Source organism: Musa acuminata, chromosome BXJ2-4 (assembly GCF_036884655.1).
Source record: "Musa acuminata AAA Group cultivar baxijiao chromosome BXJ2-4, Cavendish_Baxijiao_AAA, whole genome shotgun sequence".
NCBI classification, from domain to species: Eukaryota; Viridiplantae; Streptophyta; class Magnoliopsida; order Zingiberales; family Musaceae; genus Musa; species Musa acuminata.
In genome coordinates this window covers 42,077,187-42,099,665 of record NC_088341.1, presented here as the reverse complement: position 1 = coordinate 42,099,665, position 22,479 = coordinate 42,077,187, and the positions used below count along the sequence as shown (strand labels likewise).

The window sequence follows — 22,479 nt, the reverse complement described above, 5'->3', positions numbered from 1 at the left end:
TATTAACATCCATGCAAAAATCTTGAGTTGACATAATTAATGATTTAATTTTAAAAACATAAAATTTTAAAAATACCTAAAGAAAAATTGATATTATTATCGTTATAATCGAAAACATCGAGTCTAAATAATCATTAATCTTGAAAGAGGTTTAGAGCAAATAGGGATCGAATGTTCCAACGAGAGGATTGGAGAAGGTAGGCATTACATGACATACTTGAAAGAAGGTTGGGGATCACAAAGAAGTCACTTAATCTCATGACTCCAAATACTTCTTCCCAATCATTGAAATCCCTACGTAGACATGAACTTGTCATACGTGGAAATAAGGTTTTCTATCACCTTTGTGCACGTACAATTTATTTTTTTGCTGTTGTTCTTTAAATTTTGTTTGTCGACATTTTGACTAAAGCCAAATGCTTTGTGAAAATTGTCAAACTCTTTTTTTGCCAGAGTAGCTCAGGACATGATCTTGGTTTGGTTACACAATAATTAATCAACCAAAAAAAGCTTAATCTTCACTCGCCCTTAATTTTCTATCAAAAAAAGTAAGTAATTTTTTAGAATAAGGTGAGAAGTTTGAATAGAAAAAAATTTATAACATCCTAATTAATCTCATATCGAAAATAACAAGATTAAGATTAATTTATAAAAGTATAATAAATATATTATTATTAATCATAATTTGAATATTTTGATCAATGATTCGAGTCAAATGAAATTAGTGGGAGAAATTATAACATACTAACATAATAGAGTCATTAATTTGGAGTCATTATTAGGTTAAACTTTACCTATATCATATTATGATTTGATTTTAGACTATATTAGACCTTGACCGAGTATGTCAATTCCTTAAGTAAGAAAGATTATAATGTCGTAATTTAATATCATATTATAATATTTTGATTTATCTCACAAGATAAATAAAGCTAAAATAATAATGATCCGAGGTTTGGTGTTGAGGGATTTAGTTGAGATGAAAGCAGCTCTTCACATTGATATCAAATAATAAAATCGAGAAAAACAATGATAATGTAGAAAAAAAAGAGCATGTCATATCGCATTGTCATCTCCTTCGGAGGCCAAGAAGGAAAAGGAAGGCATTGCAGTGCCTACTTTGGATTGTTCGAATGAGTCCAAAGATTAAACATCCAGAAAAGATTGGAAAAAATAAAAAGTTCCTCATCACCAGAAAATTAAGTAATTGATACAGTGAATTATAATTAAAAATCCTCCTGATAGATGCATTTCCAGATCTTTACAAGGATTCAAAGCATCTTGGCTCTACAGACAGACAAGAAAAACATGCCTCTTATTGTTGATTTTGATTTTGTTTAATTCAAGAAATCACAGATTTGTTTTGATCGATGAAGTAAAACTCCAAAGTGGTAGCATAGTTTCACCTTCTTATGAAACTATTTGAAGTATTTGGACATGAGATTTAGAAAACATCAAAAGACTTGCTTGATAAGAATGTGTTGACTCATATACTTGGCCATCAAATAGCTCAATATTTTGAATTATAATAGCACTTTAGAGCTAAAATGGGATCACAATCTTTATTTGAGTTGTCATATGCTTGATACTCAACTTTATAGATGACCCATTGAAGAGCTATGATAACTGATATGTTGACTGGGGTTGAAGTAGCAGATCCTTACCATTATCTGTGCTTACACTTGAAACCTATCTTTTCAGCAATCAATAACTCTCAAAACTTGTGAGATTGAAATCTTGAATTACAAAATTTAGAGGGTAGAATCTTGTAAGCTTTTGCTGAAAGGAAGTGTATGCCTTGAAACAATGGGATCCAAGGAGGGGCAGTATGTCACTTAATCTCACCCATGAAGAAGATCTTAAGTAGCATGTATTAAGAAGGTCTTGAGGAGTAGAGAACCTATAAAGTTGATGTAGGTTATAGTTCAGATCAAACTAATTGTTTGCATTATTTTTGTGATTCAAATGGCTAATTGAATAGCCTTCAATTTTCACTCAATTAATGAGTTCTTGTTAGTAATTAATTTACTCTCCTTCCTTTAAGATTACAAAGAATGAAAATTTATTTAACATTCATTATTTTGATTGAGTATATAGTTTCTCATTTTTTCTAGCTTTTACTTCTATAAAGAAACTTAACTTGCCTCCCACTTCTGGATTGATAAACCTCAAAAGCTTGTAGTTGAAGTTGTCTTCCTGTGGCCCCACTGTGCATATTTTCTTCCTGTCACTTTTTCTCTTTCCATGTCTCTATCTCTTCTTTATTTCGCTTTCTTCTTTCTCTTTTATTTCTGTTCTTTCTCACAGTTCTTTTTGTTGTTTGCACCTTATCTTCTATTTAGGTAAAAAAAAACCATGTTCCCATCATTAAAGAGAGGATCAACTTTGAAGTGAACAGTTGTATGAAATTTACATTTTTTTTTCCTGGTATTTTCATGTCACAGCAGCATATTGCCATCTTTTGAAGGTGATGTGTTCATGCATCATTTTCTCCTCGAATGGAAGAAAAATAAATACAATAAAAATCCTTCGATCGATACCATCGAAAAAAAAAGAGAAAAAAAAAACTCCGCTATCTTTACTTGTTTCCTTATGATATAATAATGAAAAATGAGACCATCATATGCTTTGGAATTTCTTTGGGAAATGAAACTTTTGGAATTCAACCTCATAAGGTGTAGGTCATAGAATTCTTATTCCAACTGGTAAGAAGAAAAAAGGACACATTAGGCTCTACCTTTCTTCTTTTTGAGTCCAAGGATAAACTATAGAAGAATACTAGGAGGAGGGATGCACCTAAAGCAAAAGCATAGAAGTATCTCATGATAGAGGTAAAAGAGGCACTTGATGAGCTTCTTCTTTCCAACATAAAGAAAAGCTAAGGCAGGCTATAGATTACCCTCCCTCCTCTTTTGTTAAAATACATTAAAAGAAGTAGAAAAAAATAAAGAATGAGGAACTTTATGCTTTGCTTATATTGACCCTTGCACAACTTTCTTGAGGATCATAATTAGGTCTAAGTCAAGCAAAAACAAGGCATCTTTCTCTCATTAGCTACTCTTACTTATGTTCATTAAAGATGCACTGTTCTTTTCCTTAGGCACCATAGAAATTTTACCCTTGTCACAATTTATTAGAACCAATAGCATTACTTGAAGTCTTAAGTTGAATAAGCTAATTCCTAAAAATATATCGAAAGTTAAAGCTAAACAATGAATTGACTCGGACGATTCGGGTTAGAGTAATAAAAATACATCCTTTAATCGTAAGGGTAAAATTATACACCCTTGTATTAGTATAAATCTTATATTCTGAGTTCCTCGGAAAGGATATAAATCATCACCAAAAGAACTTAAAGGCATATATAACATTAGAAGTACTCTATCTCACTGTAGACTGCAATTGTTTCTATATCTCAACCATACATTTGAGTCACAAAAGGAAAGGAAATTGACCTCAAACCTCTGTTGATCGTTGCTTGATAATACAAAATGCATGCACAAAAGAACTACGAATCACAGCACCAAATCATACTTGCCTCTTTTGTAATAACCATGTCTATTAACCCAATACGCTGACCCTTCACCGAGATCGGGCATCACAAAGCAGTAGCGAGCAGCAACCCAATCGGAAGAACCATGGCCTCAATGCAAGGCTGCTCGTGTCTTCGATCAGCTGCCGGAATCGGACAGCCATCCACCATCACAAGGGACATTGCACTTCCGAGTGGCGCATAACGAGTCACAGTTCAACGCAAAGACAAGGACGATTCACAACTGCACTTCACCCACCATGCATCATCATAATGAGTCATCGTTCAATGCAAGACAAGGACCATTCGCAACTGCATTTCACCAACCATGCACTCTTTTCTCTCTCTCTATTTTTCCTGTGTTTTCCCATTTGCTAAGGCAGACAAGGAAAAAGTTGGCATGATTGCTTCCATTTCTTATTGGATTCACCCAACTGCAGTGAAGCTCTCGATTCTGTACAGGTTAATGATTAGTTGATGATGTAAAGCTTCCCGGTCCCTTTCACCTTCCATCGATTGATGTTTACCGTATTGTCTCTCGTCCTCATCTATATGTATCGGGTGAGGCAACTTTTACTTAGTCTTTTTTCTTCCTTTAATAATCTATATGTATCGATTGCTTTCTTGTTTTATCCTAACGTAAATATACTATATATATTTCACTTATATTCATAAGATAGCATGATAAAATAGATGATCGAGATTGATTTTTTTTTTTAGATTACACAAGATATGTAATATAAATTAAGAAAACAATGCAGAAAATATAATGCTGAGTAATAATTATATGGGTAACCCAACGATTGGATTATTGTACTTGGGGTTGCAAAATGGAAATGTGTGCAAGCACGTACTTGAATGCTACATGTATGTACAATCGTCGATAACTCGAGGTTGCCTTTGTTGAACCGAGTGCATTGCTACGAGACGAACAGCATTTACACCCTGCCAGCTTGTACGAAAATGATATCGGCTTCCAAGCACTTGTCACTCACTATTAAGGAGTAATTGCTATTAATTTGTTGACTGAAAATTATATTAAAATATAGGTTTTACATTTTTATTTTTGGATATACATACACACAAAAAATATTTTAAAGTCTTCATGTATTTTACTCCCAATAGAATCTCTCCAATAAACTAAGTTCAACCATTATGATGGATGGTTGGTACTAAATATAAAATATTTAAATACCTAATATATATATAATATATATATGTGTGTAATAAACTTAAATGAAGGAATAGTTTTGTCAATTAAGAATGGGGAGAGAGACCAATGAAGGAATGACATAGTGTGGATGATTGGGAGAGAGACGTGTGTGTGAGGTAAGTGTCATTGATGTCACATGCCACTGACCCACCTTTAGGTTTCGTTTGTTTTCTTAGGAGGCCTTCAGTCTTTCTTAATCATCAGCCACACTAAACATATGCTTCTTAATGACCAACCTCACGACATCATAATCACCATGCAATGTAGCCTTGTGGTTTCCTGTGCCCAAAGGAAGGCCACATCGAGGGAAGGTGATGTATGCGAATATTTGGGTGCGGATTCTCTTGCGATCCAGAGCTTGGATTGCCACTTAGATTAATGGATCGTGCCGAAATCATATCCCCAAGAAGGAAAGAGATGTGTCCGCTTGCTGCTGTTAATATGTGATTGGACTAAAGCACATATGTGCATTATATATATGTATCAGAGCAAATGCTTTCCGGTTTCAGCAAAGCAATAAAAGACTGCGACTTGAACTCCGTTTCGTGTTCTCATGCATCAGAATTCGAAGTCTATATCACACCATTACATTGTAGATGGACATAATTAGCTACATAGATAGATAGATAGATCGATAGATATATATATATATATATATATATACATCTTAGTGAAGTATACCGAAGAGTTTGATATGCCTGTCGCTAATTGATATGCCCCAAGTAGGTAGAGAAAAACCATGAGAGGAGGCTATGAGCTTTAGTAGTATTCCCATAAGAATGGCTCCTCCACCCTGAACTCGATGCCGGCCTCCGCCGAGGAAGCGTTCCACGATGAGGAGTGGCCGAAGCCTTCTCTTAGGTCAAGCAAGAGATCAGGTAGGTCGAAGAGAGCACCGTCGTCATCGCTGCGCGGCGACGTGGGAGCGGGAGAGTGGGGTGTCGGTGATGGCTCGTTCTGGCTCGGGGCTGATTCCGGGCTCCCGCAGAGCTCCGGGCTGTGACCACCCAACGTGGCCGCGGCAGCCAGCGCCGCGGCCGCCTGGATGTCCTTGGGTGCTGCTGTGGCCGGCCGCGGTAGCTTGGAAGCCAATTCGGGGAAGTTGAGGTGTGCGGATGGCCCCTTGATCGTCAGCGCGGCCACGTCATGCGCTCGGGCGGCCATCTCGGCGGTCGGGAATGTCCCGAGCCAGATCCTCGACTTCTTCTTGGGTTCCCGGATCTCCGACACCCATTTGCCCCAGTTACGCATTCGAACGCCGCGGTAAGAAGGCTGCTTCCCGTCGCTGCTGCGCTTCTTAGCGCCCTTGTCACCGGCCGCCTGAGCTTTTCTCTTGGCGGCTTTACTTGAGATCACCTCCGAGTTGCGGGCCACCTCGGTCGACGCATTGGTGGTGATACTGGAGGAGGAAGGGGAGGAGGGGGATGAGAAGGTATTAGCTCCACATTTCTGCACGATGAGTGGGTCTTTCATGTTGGAGTGCGAGTGAGGAGGCGCAAGTGATGTGGTGCTGCACAGACCTTAACGCGACGGGCATTTATGCATAATGAGAGCCGCAGTACATCACAAGAAGATGAAAAATGGCAGGAAGGACCCATGCAAAAGGTGCGCAGTACCACTGCAGTTGTGCCATCACTCGATGACATCGATGTTGTCCTTCCTTGGGAACCGCGTTTTACTGCCACACTTTGCTCCCAAGGAGGCTCTCAAAGCAAACACGAGGACAATCCATGGCAAGCAACCACATGTCCCGCTGTTGACCCACCTGAGCTGTATTTGTTTCTGACATGAAAGAAGCTCCAATTCTGCTCCGTACCATGTGGTACCGGTGGCGGGGAACACCGAGGCCATGGCGATCACAAGATCGCCCAACGTGCGGGCCTCAGTCGACATGCATTATGCAGTGTTCTTGGTTCTCATGGTGCCGCCACTGTCGTGTGTTTGCAGAGGCTTCGTCCATTGCCGAAAGCAGGGGGAACCTTGGATTATTACCCTGCACTGTTAAAGTATCAGAATCAGAGAAAACAGCAGTCATATTGTTGTGATCCGTGCAATTACAGGGAAGTCATAGTCTTCTTCTGGAAGTGGGGCTTAAGAATCTGAGTAAAAAATTTGGTCGATCTTTAGTTTATTCTCCAAATAAAATAAAATTAAAAAAGGGGGAATGCCCGCTTACCAAAGGCACTGCTTGATTTATCTTTTTGTTTGTTTGGAGGAAAACGATGAAAGTTTTTGTTTTCATCGAAAAAGTTTTTTCAAATTAAAAAAATTACAAACGAAAAAAGATGGATTATAGGAAAAAGAATAAATGATACTGATTTTTGTTAGGGGCTGTAAATATCTTGATTATTTATTATGAATATATTAAAATTTTGTTAAATATTAGTTTAGTGATGATGATGTATCAAATTACTTTATCAAAGATTGAGGATTTAAGATTTCATCCGATATTTTTTTTTTGAAGGTGTCAATAAAGATTTCAACAATCTATTATAAAATTATTTTTTAAGTTATAGTTCGTAATAACTTTAATAATTTATCATAGGTCTTGGGTTTGAAATATGTCAAGCTGATAAAAAATTTGATAATTTATCGTAAGTTCTTAAACTTAAATCTCGTCTTCGTCACTTATGCTTTATAAAAAAAATTAAAATTTTATTTTTTTAAAGATCTTATTTGTTTCGAGATTTATATAAATATTATATAAATGAAACTAAAACTAGTTTGAGGAATCAAAGTTCTCTGATAAATCTAGAGAGAACAAAAGAAAATATTTCAACGTTCATATGAAAATTATATATAAGAAGTTAGGGGCTTAAATATATGAAGTGATAATATATATACTAAAATCTAGAGAGGGCAAAAATGCCATTTTAGAACTTAGAAACGATAGATATGCCGAATTAAACAAAGATAAAAAGGGGAAAAAATCTCATGAAATATTGGTGCAACCAAACAACAAAATGACCACCTGAGTACAGTCCCATTTATTATCGGAGGCGGAGGAGAGAGAGAGAGAGAGAGATTGTACAAACGGGACCATGGGAGAAAGATCATGATTGGACGAGATCAGTCGGATTGACGTGATAAGGTACGAATGGTTTTAATGCTCCGTGCACACTTTGGTCTATCATAAAGTCAATAGATACAAAATATGACTTCGGATTAAAGTTATTTTTTTTTTCGTGAACAATAATTGTGTGGCTATGAATGTCACAGAGCTCGATCTTGACTTGGGATAAACGCTGATGGTATGTTTAACACATAAGTCATGTTTACAGTCGAACAAGAAGTGATGTTTCTAACGAAAGTCTGAACGAAAAATGTTTCAACTATATTTAATTGATAATATTATTATTATTTTCATTGTTATTCCAAAACTATAATATATTTTTGAATGAATTCTCAAAAAAAAATTGAAGTTTAAGAATTTATTACAGAATGGCCTTTAGTCATGATTTTACTCTTATCTTCATGAAACCCATGATCGCCTCCTCCTCCCTATGTCCTTCCATCATTTGTTCTTCTTGAACCCAAGGGCATCGCGAGCGCCAATGCTAGCCCTAGTCATTCTTACCAAATCCCAAGGACACCGTGAAAGGGATAGCTAACGAGACTAACCCACGCATGAAGAGGAACAACTAACGAGTCAGTCCATGCGGACATGGAGGGAAGCTATCAACAAGACAAAGGATAATGATCAACGATCATCATTTTGAAAAAAAAATATTATTTAAGAAATTTTCAAAGTTAAACACAGTGAGAAATTTTTAAACTTATGAATATTTTTTAAAAATTCACCTTTCTTTTTTATATGGAAAAAATCCATATTAATAATTATAATCTCAAATATGAATAATCATAACAAAATATTTTCTCTATATGTTAGTAAAAAAAAATCATGTAGATAATAATCATTTTAATCAGTCTAAAGTTCAAACCCATATAATACAATATAATTTTCATTTCTGTAGGGCCAGTCTAATCCTAAGTCGTATGGGTGTAGGGATTCATTCTGCACCATTAGGTGATTTATAACAAAAATTTTCATCAATTAATGACTGGCATACATTATTCTGTCATCATTCATAACCCAACAGGAAATGACTGCTGCGAACAAAACCAATCCATCATTATTCATAAGCCAGAAGAAAATAGATTATGCTACGAACAAAACTAACCCATAATCAACTCTTACCAGTGATTGTGTTACCGCCATTTGTCTAACTTTGACCTTCACGTTGACACAAGCATTTCGTCGTCCCGTGATCGTAATACGTCCCATTCAGTCAAATTAGGTTACAGATTCTGCTGATATGGAATTAACGCGAAACAAATTCGAGAAGAGAAAAGAAACGAAGTCCAGATTGTGCTATAAAATCAGGTTGCTCCTATGCCAAAACAAGACTTGGTACACCAAACTTTTAAATTCTATTCAACGGCTTCACAGAACATACCTATTAGCAAAGAGAGAGAGAGAGAGAGAGAGAGAGAGAGATTACCCTAAGTTGACCTTTCTGTTGTTAAGACTAATCAAAAACACAGGATGAGAGTCACCACGAAATGAGCAAGCCAGCCACCTATAGTGCTAAATCGCCGCCCAACTCATCAATGACCTTCTCCAGTTTGAATAGCATCTCTGCAACAACAAAATGTATATCTCCCGTCAAATCTCTTCTTCATCTATTAATTACATTATGCCACTACGTAAAACCTCATTCAGGACAGTAGGAAAGATGGTCGAGAACTTTTCCTCGTGAATTCATCTTCATCAAATTTATAAACATTAACAGATTAGCAGAATAGATAATTTAGCATGCCACACACTAAGCTCCGATCTTTTAAATGGAAAAAATTAGTAACAAATATGATTTCAAATTGGAAAGTCAGAAATGGCATACCTTGAAAAGTAGCATCTGACATGTATTCCTGGAACCAGTACCAAAGAAAAATATAGATAAGTAGGTAGTGATATATATAACAAGCATATAACAATCAGTAACAAGTCAGAATATACCACAATTTTTCTCTTAATATCAGCTCCTGACATTGAGTCCACTTGCTTGGAAGCATCTACGAGTCCAAGTAAATGAAACAGCAAACGGCTAAGAAATAAAATTGTTGTATCTAATCAGATTCTCTTGCATCTTTTAGGGTAATGTCATTGAAGTACCTTGTAAGAGAGGATCCACCGGGTGTTCCTGCAACACAAAATCAATCAAAATTGTCTCATGATTTTAGTTAGTGTTACAATATTTAAGAATCAAAATTGAGTAGATATTTCTATAAACGCATATATGGAACTTAATAATTATACCTCATCAGGAGAGGGAACATCAGGCTCAGCTATGGGATTTGTTTGCTCTATTAATTTAAATAAAAAAAGACAATTAAGCAAAAACTTCATTAGATGGAAATGGAAGCAGAATTTTTATTCAGGAATCCATTTGCAGAACAGTTTTGCTCCGACATGCCTTTTTGGGTACCATTTGAACAGTTGGTTAGAAGCTCTGTAAAGCTAGGTGGAAAGCCAGGGCAAATGGAATGAGTGCAGCTAGAATGCAGCAACTCTGGTTGCTCCCTGCTGTAACTTGAAGCTGGTACTTCCAAACCACATGCTGTTGTAGGTTCTCCAGAACTTGATTAACCGAGGGCAAGAATATTCAGGCATCATGTCTGTCTATCTCCTCAACTAAGAATGCAGTTAATGGAAAGAAAACCTGGCAGAGACTTATACCTATACTGAAGTCCATTAGAGGAAATTATTTCAGATTGAGATGAAGTTTCACGTGCAAAGTCACTCTCCGGCATTCCCCTTGAACATTCCTAAGGTCACATATAACAGGTATAAATCAATTGTAACATCTGAAAAATGGAACTAAGCTGAAACTAAATACACATCCTGTTTGGAAATTTTATAGAAAATGCCAAAAAATTACTTCTCAATTTAGTTCTCTGATGACTCGAGCCTAAGACACCAACTTAAAAACCTAAAATTCTCCTTACGTCCAAAAAATATCAAATAACATATACATATATGTCCATCAAACCAAAAATTCACCAGATCACACCTTAAACTAAAATCTAGCAGCCTTGTAGATTGACCAGATCACTTAGGGAAAAAGAGAAAGAAAATGCAAAGATTTTATGCACCTTCACAAAAGCAAGGAATGCTTCAACATCAGAACAAGTTGGGAATCGCACAGCAAACTTCTGAATCTGCAACATTGCAAAAAGTAATTACCGTAGCCACATCACCAAGTGAAGAAATGAAGCAAAAAACAATATGATAAAGACAAGAAAACAGCAAGCCACAAGATCACAAATATTGTAAAATTGTAAGAGATTTTAGTTCATCCTAACTTGGGGATAAATAGCTACAAGAACAATCACTGTTCATGATAAGATTTAGGAAACAAGGGGAACCATGTAAACCAGGGATGGAACAAGCAGAAGCTCAGTCCAGAAAATTCAACTCAGTATATAAAGTCTAACATCTATGTGAGCTCTCAACAGTGTAATTCATATTTCATACTATTGATGGTTGGCATATAACATTGTACGAAAAACAGAGTGAGAGAGCACAAACGAACTCGCCTGGCTGGAGACATCCATGTAACTCATGAAGACCACCCTGCTCCCCCTGACTGGGCATTGAGAAACACATGAAACTTGCGGCCATGAGAAGAGGAGACTGGAAACAAAGTGTTCCTCCTAAGCAGAGAAAGGACACATTTGGTTTGCTGCTCAATTAATCCACATATATCTGATGCTTATCTATAGTCGTCCAATAACACTTGCAAAAATCACAAGAGGAAGCGAAACGAGGAGTTTGGTAACATAAAAAATTGAAAGAGAAAAGAAAAGAAGAAGAGGAAAAAGAACAACATCCAAGTCGACTAGCTTTCTACTGAGGTATTATTAAATCCTTTTTCCTTGTTTTAGTTTTTTAGCATTGGAATTTTTTGGAAAAAACATTTGCTAAGATCAAAGCCCATTAGGAACACACTACAATGAAACTCTACATTCTAGATGCATCAGAAATCAATTACCACATTAGTACCAAGCATTCGGGCTCTACAAACAATACGCAATAGGATGTCCTTCGACACACATTGGTGATGGAAGAAAAAGAAGATTACCAAAAATCGACACAAATGCACGGAGTTAAGTCCAATGCACTTGCGTGGAGCTTCTTGCCGTAGACAGAAACGCAGAGGAAAATAGACAAGAACGAACAAAAGAGAAAAAGGCCGCATTTAACTCCTAATTTTAGGGCTCAACGAGAGACGAAGACAAGAGGGGATACAAACAAGAGCGTATTCCTGGACGTTGACGGAGAGGACGAAGGCAGAGGCGCCGGTCGGCTTGTGCAGGATGAGAAGGGCCGGGGAGGAGGAGGTGATCCATGTGCCCGTGGATCGGATCTTGCCCTTGGGGAGAGCCCGGAGGCCAGCCGGAGCGCCGGAGGCCCACCGTGGTAAATTGAAGAAGCGCGAGAACTCCACCTCCCATTGATTCCTCGTCACCACCGCCGGCTCCGAGTGGTTCGTCAATAATCCCTCAGATCGCGTCATCTGCATTCGTCCTCCCGGGTCTCGGAGAACGGAGACGGAGAGCATGCAGGCCTGCAGCTTCGCTTCCCTCTATTTGAACCAGCAAGACCGATACAAAACAATGTCTTCGCGACAGCTGTCCAACGCAAGGCCCACCCGTTCCGTTTCGCGTTGCTTCCCGCGACTGAACCGACCCTGAAATTTTGCACGGGTGATCTGGTCAGTCGAATCGATCCGTATACTAGTAAGAGCTGAATCAACCCTGAATACTCTGTAGGATTGGTGTGGTCACATCACTCCTGATGGCTACTCTACCAAAAGGATGAGTTTGGTCCACCGGTCCCTATTTTTGGTATGGGTTGCGATGAGTGCGGCGGTCTCCATCGATCAACTGCTCCGTCCCTGTTCTGGCTCGCTTGCGGAGGGGATTTGAGTGCAGTGAATAAAGGGGTTGGTTTGGAATTGGATGGGTCGTGCTTCCTTCGGAACATGTTTACGTAAAGAAATTGTCTTATGATCTGATCTGATGGAATAGTCTTAATCCATTAGTCTAAAATATTTAAATTCAAACTAATAATAGTATATTCGATAAATCAATTTAAGTCTGTCCACATGAGACTAAAACGGATGTGCTGTAAATCCACTAAAAGATGTATCCAACATTAACTAGACTTGTTTAGTTAATGAACAAATTTTGTAAACCAATTTAGAAAGGAACAAAAAAGTACGAGGCTAGAATAAATGTGAAAAGCAATTTTCTCATGCTGCATGCTAAAACATCCAACATTTATGAATACGTCGTAGACTTGAACAGGGGTGTAGCAAAACGATACAGTGAATCCACAAGACTGCTAGGAGTCCCAACATTGAGGAGAGAAAAGACGGCCTGGATCACATCCAGGACCTCGAGCTTAGAGTTTTTTCTTTTTTTTTTCTAATATCTAATGACTGAAACATCACCTGACTATGAGCTAACCTTTGAACACGAGGGAAGAAATATTGTACAGCAAAAAGGCTTTGAAAATAGTTCTATTGTGCTGAGGTAACCACCAAACGAGCAAACAGACTTTACCCTTACAAGAACCCTTCCGTGGCACCAATTTAGATCTTGGAGGATGCTGGAACCTTAGAAGTGCACAAAGATAAAACTTTGGATTGTCTGGCCAATCAACAAGAGACAATCGAGTGCTTGTCTGGCCAATTACAAGAGCCAGCAAACTCAATCCTTCCAGTATCTCGCCCAGTATCCCTTCTTCCTGGTAGATTCATTTTCTGAAACTGTTGGTGACAGGTGGCATTTCGATGGAGAGGTGTTGCCTAAACGGCTTGCTAAACGAGTTCTTCAGGCTAGAACTGGCTCCCATCCGTTGCCCCTTACCAGCCCTCCACCACTCAGAGAATGTATCTCCAGCCATATCAGTGTCAGCCACCACAATCCTAGATCCGTTGCTTCTACCACTTGATTGAGCCTTTCCAAATAGCTTTGTGATGGATTTTTCCCCATAAATGCAAACAGGGCAAGGTGGGTCATGTCTGTCGGTTTCTGGTGTTAAGTTGTCCAAACATTCAGCATGGTAGGCATGCCCACAAAACAGAACTGCAACCACAGAGAGCTCATTGCTGGAGACAACTTTGTGGGAACTCCATGGAGATTTTTTCTGTAATAGCTTCAAGCATATTTTGCATTTTTGCTGATTAAGAGAGACAGGTCTTGGTTGCTCTGGAATTAATTTTCCAATTTTGCTGTTAATGGTGCTAAGGTTTTCACTGTCATAGGACCATCTCTCCCTCTGAGAAGAAGCAAGATCTGAGAACATGCACATGGACCACCCATCAGAAGAACTACCATGAGATCCACCCATGGGCAAGTCATTGCTGCAAACAGACAGTCCGAAGGACTGCCTTCCTTCGGGGAAGCTGTTCTCATTCAAAGAGTTCAGAGATGGGATTCTACTGTCAGATATCATCCTAGAGAGTTGGTAACCTGGTGAACTTTGAGCCTTTCTTGATGATGTCGGATCAGAGGGTAAAGAGTGACTCCATGACGATGAAGGATCTTCTTTGGAAACTGAAGATGTTGAAGGCACAAAACCCGTTGGCCTGTCATATGAAGTGCATCCTACACATGATGATTTAGTCCAGCCCTTGAACTACACATTAAATTAAATAGCATTAAATAAATATATGATAATTCATTACTAAAAGATAGTATAGAATGCAAATTTGCAAACTCAGTCACAACTTGATCCAGATCACCTCAAGGGATATGTCGCTTCCATTGGATTGACCTGTTAAATGAACAAAATGTAAAAAGAAATTTCAAAGGAAATACCACTATATGCATCATAAAATGTCAGCAGCAGACAACTATTGACCGTTATTTAGAGTCACTATCTTCCTCTGAGAGCAGGGACCAAAATTAGTTGCACTAACAAGAAAAGTTTAATCATCTAATGCCTTTGAATATAATGCATTATTAGCCATAGTAGTTGGTCTATGACAAAATATTACCATCGCGTAGGGGTATTCTCCAACTTGAGAATGAGATAGGCCTTCAAAAATAACAATGCAATGCATGTCTTCAAAGCTTACAGGCACATCTATTTCTGGTGCTACTAGTGTCAAATCTCTAATTCCAACTAGGACTCTTAGAACAATTCATCAGTTACATGAAGTAGCAGAATGTAATGATCAAATATGTTTGTAACATTGCGCTCCTGTAGTCCTACATTAGCTAGGGTCTAAATACCAAAAGGAGTACTACAGAATCATCTATATGGATAGTCCTAAATAATATTCATTCATGTTTAGCATTCATGTTGTTAACAATGCATCTACATACTCATCTATACAGTTGTGTATTATTCCAGAGGATAGTCCTAAATAATGTCATCATCAAACAACATCTGTAGGCTTCCTTTAGTCAACACAGAATTAAAAACATAGAGGATCACAAGATGTTGTCATCAAACAACTGTGATACTAGCTTTATTAAGAAACATTGTTTGGTTTCCTCATCTGTTATTTCTCAACCAAAAAGCCTACAACACAATATCTCTAGCAGCATTAACCAGTAGGAATGAAAATTCTAGTACTGATACTTACAAACAGATCCTAAAAGAATTCATGTTAAAGCATTTAAAAGCCCTGATAAGAATGTGTTGTGCAGAAAAAGTAAGTTTCTAAGCCACACTTACACATAATATAGAAGAATTTAGGTGGAAGAGAAGAGTGAATAACTTAATCATTTTTGTGATTCGCTAAGGACATTCTATGGAAGATTTTGCTACATATAGAGATGCCTTGGAACGGTAAAAATACAACTAAATTGCACACTACTCTAGCCACACAAACTAATAATTCTATTCTTATCAGCTAACTTGGCCACTTACCAAAGAAAAACCAGAAGGTTTCATGTGTACATGGAAGAAACAAAATGAAATGTCTTACCACTGCCATTGTCTCTTGATTTCCGAGAACTTCTGGTTTTAAAGGGAGACTTGTGCCACTGCTGTGCCTGAAAAATTTTCAAAGGACTACTGCCATCAAGAAGTCCAGTTTCAGATGCTACCCCAACCTTAGTTTTGAAGCTGGCGTCCCCACTACTGATATGAGAAAGTGAAGTAGGGTTATCCATGATGTCCTCTATGTGTGTTCTGTTGTCCCGTCGAAAGCTCCACGAAGGTGAGTGTCTTACGTTCCTACATGTAGAAAGAGAAGTATCCGGCACAAGTTTGTCCTTGGCAGCAACACAGCAGTTTGCCCCCATTCGTGGTTGGGAAGCCAAAAGAACAATTGCTAAGATACAAGGATATTGAACTTCCAGATATGGTATTCACAAAGAAGCCATTAATTAGTTATCACCCGATCAACGAAGTTTGAAATGGAAACCTCGATCCTTCAGCTGCTTTTAACATGAAACAGTTAGTAATATGATCATGTAAGATTTAGCAATTGAATGAAATAGTTAAATTTATACCAATAAAGAGCTTGTCAAATATCACAAAAGATTCTTGAAACCAAGTTATCAACACACATCACAAATCAACAACCCTCAAAAATAAAATAAGCGAACTAGAATAAAACTGAATCCCCCGCCATCTCAGGCAAGAAACCCCCGTTTTATATCAATAAAAATTGAAGCTTTTTCATTATGGGGAGATATGACATCATGCCAAAGCTAGAATAGTCTAATCAAAGGAGCAAAGAGAAAGCTCGCTGATTGCTCCACCCACCGTGGAATACCATCAGAAGAAGAAGAAGAAATAGGAAAAGCCAGGGGTTGATACGTCAAAGAAGTGGAAATTTAGTCAAATGAATCCACGCAGTCCAACACGACTTGGCTAATTCAAAGAAGATATTTCAGGAATGCAACAACAGAGTCAAATGCGCACTGGTATAATAATCAAACAAGCAACACTGGTGAAAGGAACAGGCCGACTCTGCCACCCAAGGAAGATATTATCCGCTAGTTTCTCTAGAAAAGAAAACAAATCGAAAGCAAATATAACTTCGAGACACTACGACACCAACTCTACCTAGAATTCTATAAAAAGTCGAGATAATGATCTACCTAGGTTGAATTGATCTATAGAAAGTGACTTGTCTGTCCGCAACCTTTTTATAATTTCCGATTAGAATCAGCAGTCAAAGTACAATCCCAAGATTCTAAAGGGCAACCCATGGGTGAACAAAATCCAACCGATTCTTGAAGGTAAGCTGCGATCATAAATAATTTCATTGCAGACAGAGGTTAACTCATGGCTATTTCACAATCACATAATCCAGATGAACTCGAAATCATCAACGCTTCCAGCTTCCTGAATAGGAAACGCAGACTCTGAAGGAGAAATTAGAGACATTGGTTTCTACTGTTATGTAATCCCGAATCAGAAGCGAAGAATAAAGGAGAGGTCGGAGGAAAACCAAACAGACCGGCGGCAAACAACGCTCCGACGTGGATCGACCTAACGTAGAAACTTGAGAATTGGGGGAAGGAAGGACTCACAGCGTCGAGATGGAGATGACGAGTGCGAATCCAAGTCCCACCTCTACATGAAACGCCGGCCTCATCGTGAGATCGGCCAACCCAAAATCGATCTATAGTGTGTGGCAGAAAAAAGGGGATGGTCCGACGGTTCCATGGGGGAGAAACCGAAGGTAGAAGATGAAGGAAGCACCCATCGGAACCCCTCGAGGCTTCTCTCTTTTCCCCTTCTCTCGATCGCTCGCTTCGCTCCGTCTTTTCCGAAGGGCTTTTCTTTCCGCCAGAGGCCGAGCTCAGATACCTGATCCTACCGCACCGTCGCGAGTCTCATATGACGGTAGGGGGTCATGCGGAAGTAGCAGCAATTTGCGTGCAAGTTTCAATTTGACAGTGGCGTGGGTCCCAGTGGTGGGAACGCGTGGGTACTGTTGTTTGACTAGGTTCCAAGCACCCGAGGCGTGTGTGGCAGTGTGAGAAGGAATCATCAGGGGACCACCGCAAAACTAGAGGACCCGGTGGGGGTCTCCCGTTAGTGACAGTGTGTCCGACCCGTTTTGCGCTCGGCCACCGCATGTCCTGCCTTTGGTTCGGACGGTCATGCCGCACAGGACGTCTTCCACCGCTCGCTCGGTGGGCGGAGACGAAGATGGCGTGCGTCGATATCTCCGTGGATCTCCGCCATCCGTCGCTCATCTGTCCGAACCAACCGAGTCATACTTTGCGTGCGTAAGTAGCAAAAGGAGGCGGTAGAGCTTCGGACTCTCACCTTCACCGACCTGCTTGACTGAATTCACCAGCTACTGTCTCAACGCGAACAGAGAGAGAGAGAAGGGTAAGCTAACGCATTCGAATTCAAAGCCTGTCATCAACCCTCGCCCCACAACCATGACATCTATGGGTCTCCTACACAGCTGGTAAGCAGTGGGCAACAGTAGCACCAGGTTTCTGACCCCATCTGAATTCGATCAGCTAACTTCTCCAGGTTCCAACGTCAATGTCAGAAATAGGTCGGACCGAAGCAGCTTGACGGTCAAGCGCTCGTGATTTATGCTGCCATGACGCACATCACTGCTTATCCATAGTTCGAATGAGCATGCCAAAAGGATCATTATAATGACGCAATGTATATTGCTTGGCTGTATTAAAACTAGAAATTGAGCAAGCCATACTTTAATACAGCCAAGCTATATAAATGATCTTTATAATGATGATAATGCAATAGAAAATTTGATTTTTAATCTTTCATAAGATCATTCATAATATGCATTTCAACCAAACAGCACCGAAAACGCAAATCCATAGGCAATTAGCACCACAAGATTAAATCATATGGAAGCAAATGAGATGTGAATAGTCTGCAATTAACACTGAGGTTGACCACTTTATTCTACGGAACAAAAAAGATGTAAATAATGGTCTTTATTCATAGCAAACAATATTTATTCAACAGTAGGAAATCGTAGGAGCCATGATTTACATACTCAACTCTGATCTAGACACCAAAACGAAGTAAATTGTATGCCAACAATTCCATTTTGAATGCACTAAGTGTCCATTGTTCCAAATCTTGACCTTCTGTTGCACAAGAAGACGACATCATGGCTCTATCTTTCCTGGTGTTACTTCAGCCGGCAAGATCCAGTTCATGATAATGATGACACTCTCGAGGAAGCTTGCTCTTGTTTCTTTTTATCTGTAGATCATACTGTTCTTAGTCTATCAGGCAACTCTCTCAAATAGTTCAGCTGTTGATGTGTTGTCTTGTGCTTCACATTTCTTACCGTAATAAGAGGAATGTGGATTTCAAGGGTGCTCCTGTCGAACGATCTTGGCACCCCATGTTAGGAATCATACAGCTTTTGTTCCTTCACATTTTGGTGTTGCATTTGTTTTTATTTGTTGTCAGATGAGGACGGATTCTGTTGACCAAGGATGCATCGTTCTGCCTCCAGCCGACCTACCAATGGATTTAGAACGATTTATTTTTGTCCACATATAGGTTATGTATTCTATGACTGCAAGCCGTATCTTCCGATTAGATTGCTTCTCTGTGACTATCATATCAAAATCAAGTCAAGAGAAACTGCCTATCTACGTACACAGGAGAAAGGCTAGCTAGCTCCATGCTCTCGTATTTTGCTCTTCTTTTGTACATGTCTACTTTGTTGCATTGTGTTCATGTTGTAGATCTTTCTCCTACAGATTTTGTCCAGAGATGCTCATGTTTCTCTGAAACCTGTGGGGGGAGCAGCTTCAGAAGCAGCTCAAGCCATTTCTAAGGATCTTTGTGTTAGTGTAGTATCGCAAACGGTAATCTAATTTGCTTGGGTCTCCGTTGCCAAATACATGTCTGGAAATCTTTTGTTTAAGGTCTGCTTGATTGATTCTCCACAAGGTTTTTTTTTCTAGCAATTAACATGTTGAGATGTTATAATGGTTTGTAGATTGTTGAGACAACCACCATTTCGCATCAAATGTGACAAAGACAGCATAAGATTATCTCATATGAAAAAATATATATTTTTTAATTATTTACATATGATTGCATAAGGATGATATGGATATATTTTCTAAAAAAATTAAATTATTTTCTTTTTTTAAAAAAAAAATTAAAGTATATGTAAAAAATAAAATAATTATTTTATTTTTTTACAAGAATATAAATATTTAAGTGGAACTACTTACAAACTATACTTCCGACAAAATGGAAATAAGAGAATGAAAAAATCAAGTTGTGATTGAAAAAATCTAAGTATTTGCTTAAAGAAAAAAAAATACAATGAGAGTTTTGTTTAAAAAAATTATGAGGACAATAGTATATTTATTAAATTACTTTCCTACTAAGAAAAACGTACAATAAAACATGATTGGATAGAAAGTCAGATGTGAGTCACCAAAAGTATTTGATTATATTGCTTTTTTTTCATGTTCCTATAAAAAAAATAAACTTAATGAAAAAGATATTAAATATATATATTTGTTTGGTGTAGTAATAAAATAAATGGTTTTAAACTTTATGATCCTACAAATTGACTATAAGTCATTACATTATTTTTAACTAACAAGAAGTTTAAAACTTTAAAACAGTTAGTTAAAATTCTAATAATTGTAGAAAAAAAAAATATAAGGCATATGATATATTACCTATTGTTAATATCTCACATGAATATTCTCATATTTTAAATTATTATTGTAGAAGAAAATTATTCTCATATTTTTCACAGTTTGGATCTATTAGTCTCTCCTTTTATAATCAATGTACTCATGCTAATCTTCTTCGAACCAATGAGTACTTCTAATCTATAATGTATTGGACTCATCCAAACCCACATATTTATCTTAGCGAAAAGGATAAATATAAAATATTTAAACAAGAAAAAGGTCAACCATAGCCCAACAAGTCATCTATTTAACCTAATATAAATCTTTATTTTTTGTTGCATCTAATCCTAACTATTTAAATTTATTTTATCAATTGAGCTATTATTATTATTTTATTTAAAAACTTATAGTTTAATTTTTTTAACTAATATAAATACATGCAGTGGAATAAATTCAATATATTATAAATAAAAAAATATTTTTTTGTATACAGGAAGCACCAGAGCCATCATGCACGTCTCAGCCTCAAACAACTGAATCCGTAGCGATGAGGGTAATAATTGCGATAAGACTCATGTGACATCAGCTGCACCAGATGACGCATCATGCCTCTGTTGATTTGATGAGGCACCTGGTCAACGTGGACCGGAACGCCTACCAAGGTGCATTAACGCCTTGTTCAGGTTCCATCCCTCATGCCATACCAATGGTAACGTCGGACGCTACCATAAGTACGGTCCTGCTCCTTGCGGGCCAGCACATCAGGCAACGGTAATTCTCATTATAAAAACCCTCGCACTCTAAGGGGAAAGGAGGGAGAGCTTAGCCAAAGAAACCCCCACGACTATCCACAAACTTGATCGTCGGAGGGGTCGGGTCAAGCTCCCCGACCCGACCTTTGTGCAGGTGCGAAGACGGAGGTCGTCCACTAAAGGCGTAGGCGAGGGTTCTCTCCCGGTAGAAACGGTGACCCCGTCCTGATCGAGCCAACGCAATCAACCGCCTCAGCGGTTTCAGGAAACGTCCCAGGGAGATCCCCTATCATCCGGACCCGAACCAAGCCGCGACGACCCCGAGGCTACGGCTTGAAGTTGTTTACATCAACAAGTAGAAAGCATAAGGCGGACTATCTAACTCTCTCATGTAGCACCGGTAGATGAGAGAGCTCATCGTTGTGTGTTAGGTTACATGCAAACGAAACAGCATACGAAGCACGCATTTTCTATACATAGCTATTTCTTCTTCGTTCCTTTCTTTTTATTAGAATGTTCTGAGACATATTCTATCAATCATATATCAATCCCATATACAAAGAAGTTAGCTGTGTGATCGACTGACTCCTGACTTACTTTACAACTACTCTGACTTTTTCTTTTTGAAAAACGAAATGATGTTTTTATCTTTTATCTTTCATTCGTTTTGATGTCAAATATGACTTTTGTCCTCATTTAATTTAAATAATAATGATAATTTTTTGAGTAAACAAAATAAGAAAAAAACAAAGAAAGGATCTCCCTGCGTGCAGCTGTTGTGTCAATTAATATTCCCTTAGTTGTGTGAGAATGTGTGTGTCCTCAAGTCCTGGAGAGGAAAAGTACATGTGGAAGACGACGCAGAACCGATCAATCAATCGCCTTCCACTGTGCAGCCATCGTGCTCGTCTCCGCCTTGGACAACTGAATCAGTAGAAAGCAAAAAGCGGCGACGATAACCTAACCATCTCGTCAAGTGCGGGTAGATGAGAGCACATTGTTGTTTGTTAGGTTGCATGCAAACAAAAAAGCACAAGGAGCTCGCATTTGTTATATGTAGCTACGTAGGTCGAGCAGAGAGATTGCAGTCGTAGAAAAGGTGCATTGCGTCTTACTCCTTTGTTCCATCAACTTCTTCTTCTGTTCCCATGTCGTACTTCCGCTGTCGCCGGTTGACAATGAGTAACCCCAGCGTGGGCGAGAAGGGGATGGTGTGCGTGACTGGGGCCGCCGGATTCGTAGGGTCATGGCTCATTATGAGGCTCCTTGAGCAAGGCTACACCGTGAAAGCGACTGTTCGCGATCCGAGTACTGCTTCCCATTGTTCTAATTTACTA

The 22,479-nt window shown here is 38.5% G+C and overlaps 2 protein-coding genes and 1 pseudogene across 2 annotated transcripts; all 3 read right to left on the bottom strand.

The window, feature by feature from the left end:
• Nucleotides 1-5,336: 5,336 nt before the first annotated feature.
• Nucleotides 5,337-6,799, bottom strand: LOC135609225 (ethylene-responsive transcription factor ERF039-like). The gene has a single exon (XM_065102328.1). It carries the CDS (start codon nucleotides 6,216-6,218, stop codon nucleotides 5,505-5,507), a length of 714 nt encoding a protein of 237 aa, XP_064958400.1. The 5' UTR covers nucleotides 6,219-6,799; the 3' UTR covers nucleotides 5,337-5,504.
• Nucleotides 6,800-8,675: 1,876 nt separating this feature from the next.
• On the bottom strand, nucleotides 8,676-12,807 carry LOC135609224 (protein POOR HOMOLOGOUS SYNAPSIS 1-like). The gene is made up of 9 exons (XM_065102327.1): nucleotides 12,059-12,807; nucleotides 11,343-11,459; nucleotides 10,899-10,964; nucleotides 10,483-10,571; nucleotides 10,063-10,383; nucleotides 9,919-9,946; nucleotides 9,763-9,818; nucleotides 9,647-9,674; nucleotides 8,676-9,384 (listed from the first exon to the last, which is right to left on the bottom strand). The coding sequence occupies exons 1-5, from the start codon at nucleotides 12,365-12,367 to the stop codon at nucleotides 10,152-10,154; spliced, it is 813 nt and encodes a 270-aa protein (XP_064958399.1). The 5' UTR covers nucleotides 12,368-12,807; the 3' UTR covers nucleotides 8,676-9,384; nucleotides 9,647-9,674; nucleotides 9,763-9,818; nucleotides 9,919-9,946; nucleotides 10,063-10,151.
• Nucleotides 12,808-13,039: 232 nt separating this feature from the next.
• Nucleotides 13,040-17,296, bottom strand: LOC135610979 (uncharacterized; annotated as a pseudogene).
• Between the last annotated feature and the right edge of the window lie 5,183 nt (nucleotides 17,297-22,479).

Coding starts and splice junctions, on each gene's coding strand:
- LOC135609225 (XM_065102328.1), bottom strand. CDS start 6,218: ATGAAAGACCCACTCATCGTGCAGAAATGTGGAGCTAATACCTTCTCA.
- LOC135609224 (XM_065102327.1), bottom strand. CDS start 12,367: ATGCTCTCCGTCTCCGTTCTCCGAGACCCGGGAGGACGAATGCAGATG. Junction 11,460..12,058: donor ACGTCCAGGAATACGCTCTT/GTTTGTATCCCC, acceptor TTCTCTGCTTAG/GAGGAACACTTTGTTTCCAG. Junction 10,384..10,482: donor TCTAATGGACTTCAGTATAG/GTATAAGTCTCT, acceptor CGGTTAATCAAG/TTCTGGAGAACCTACAACAG.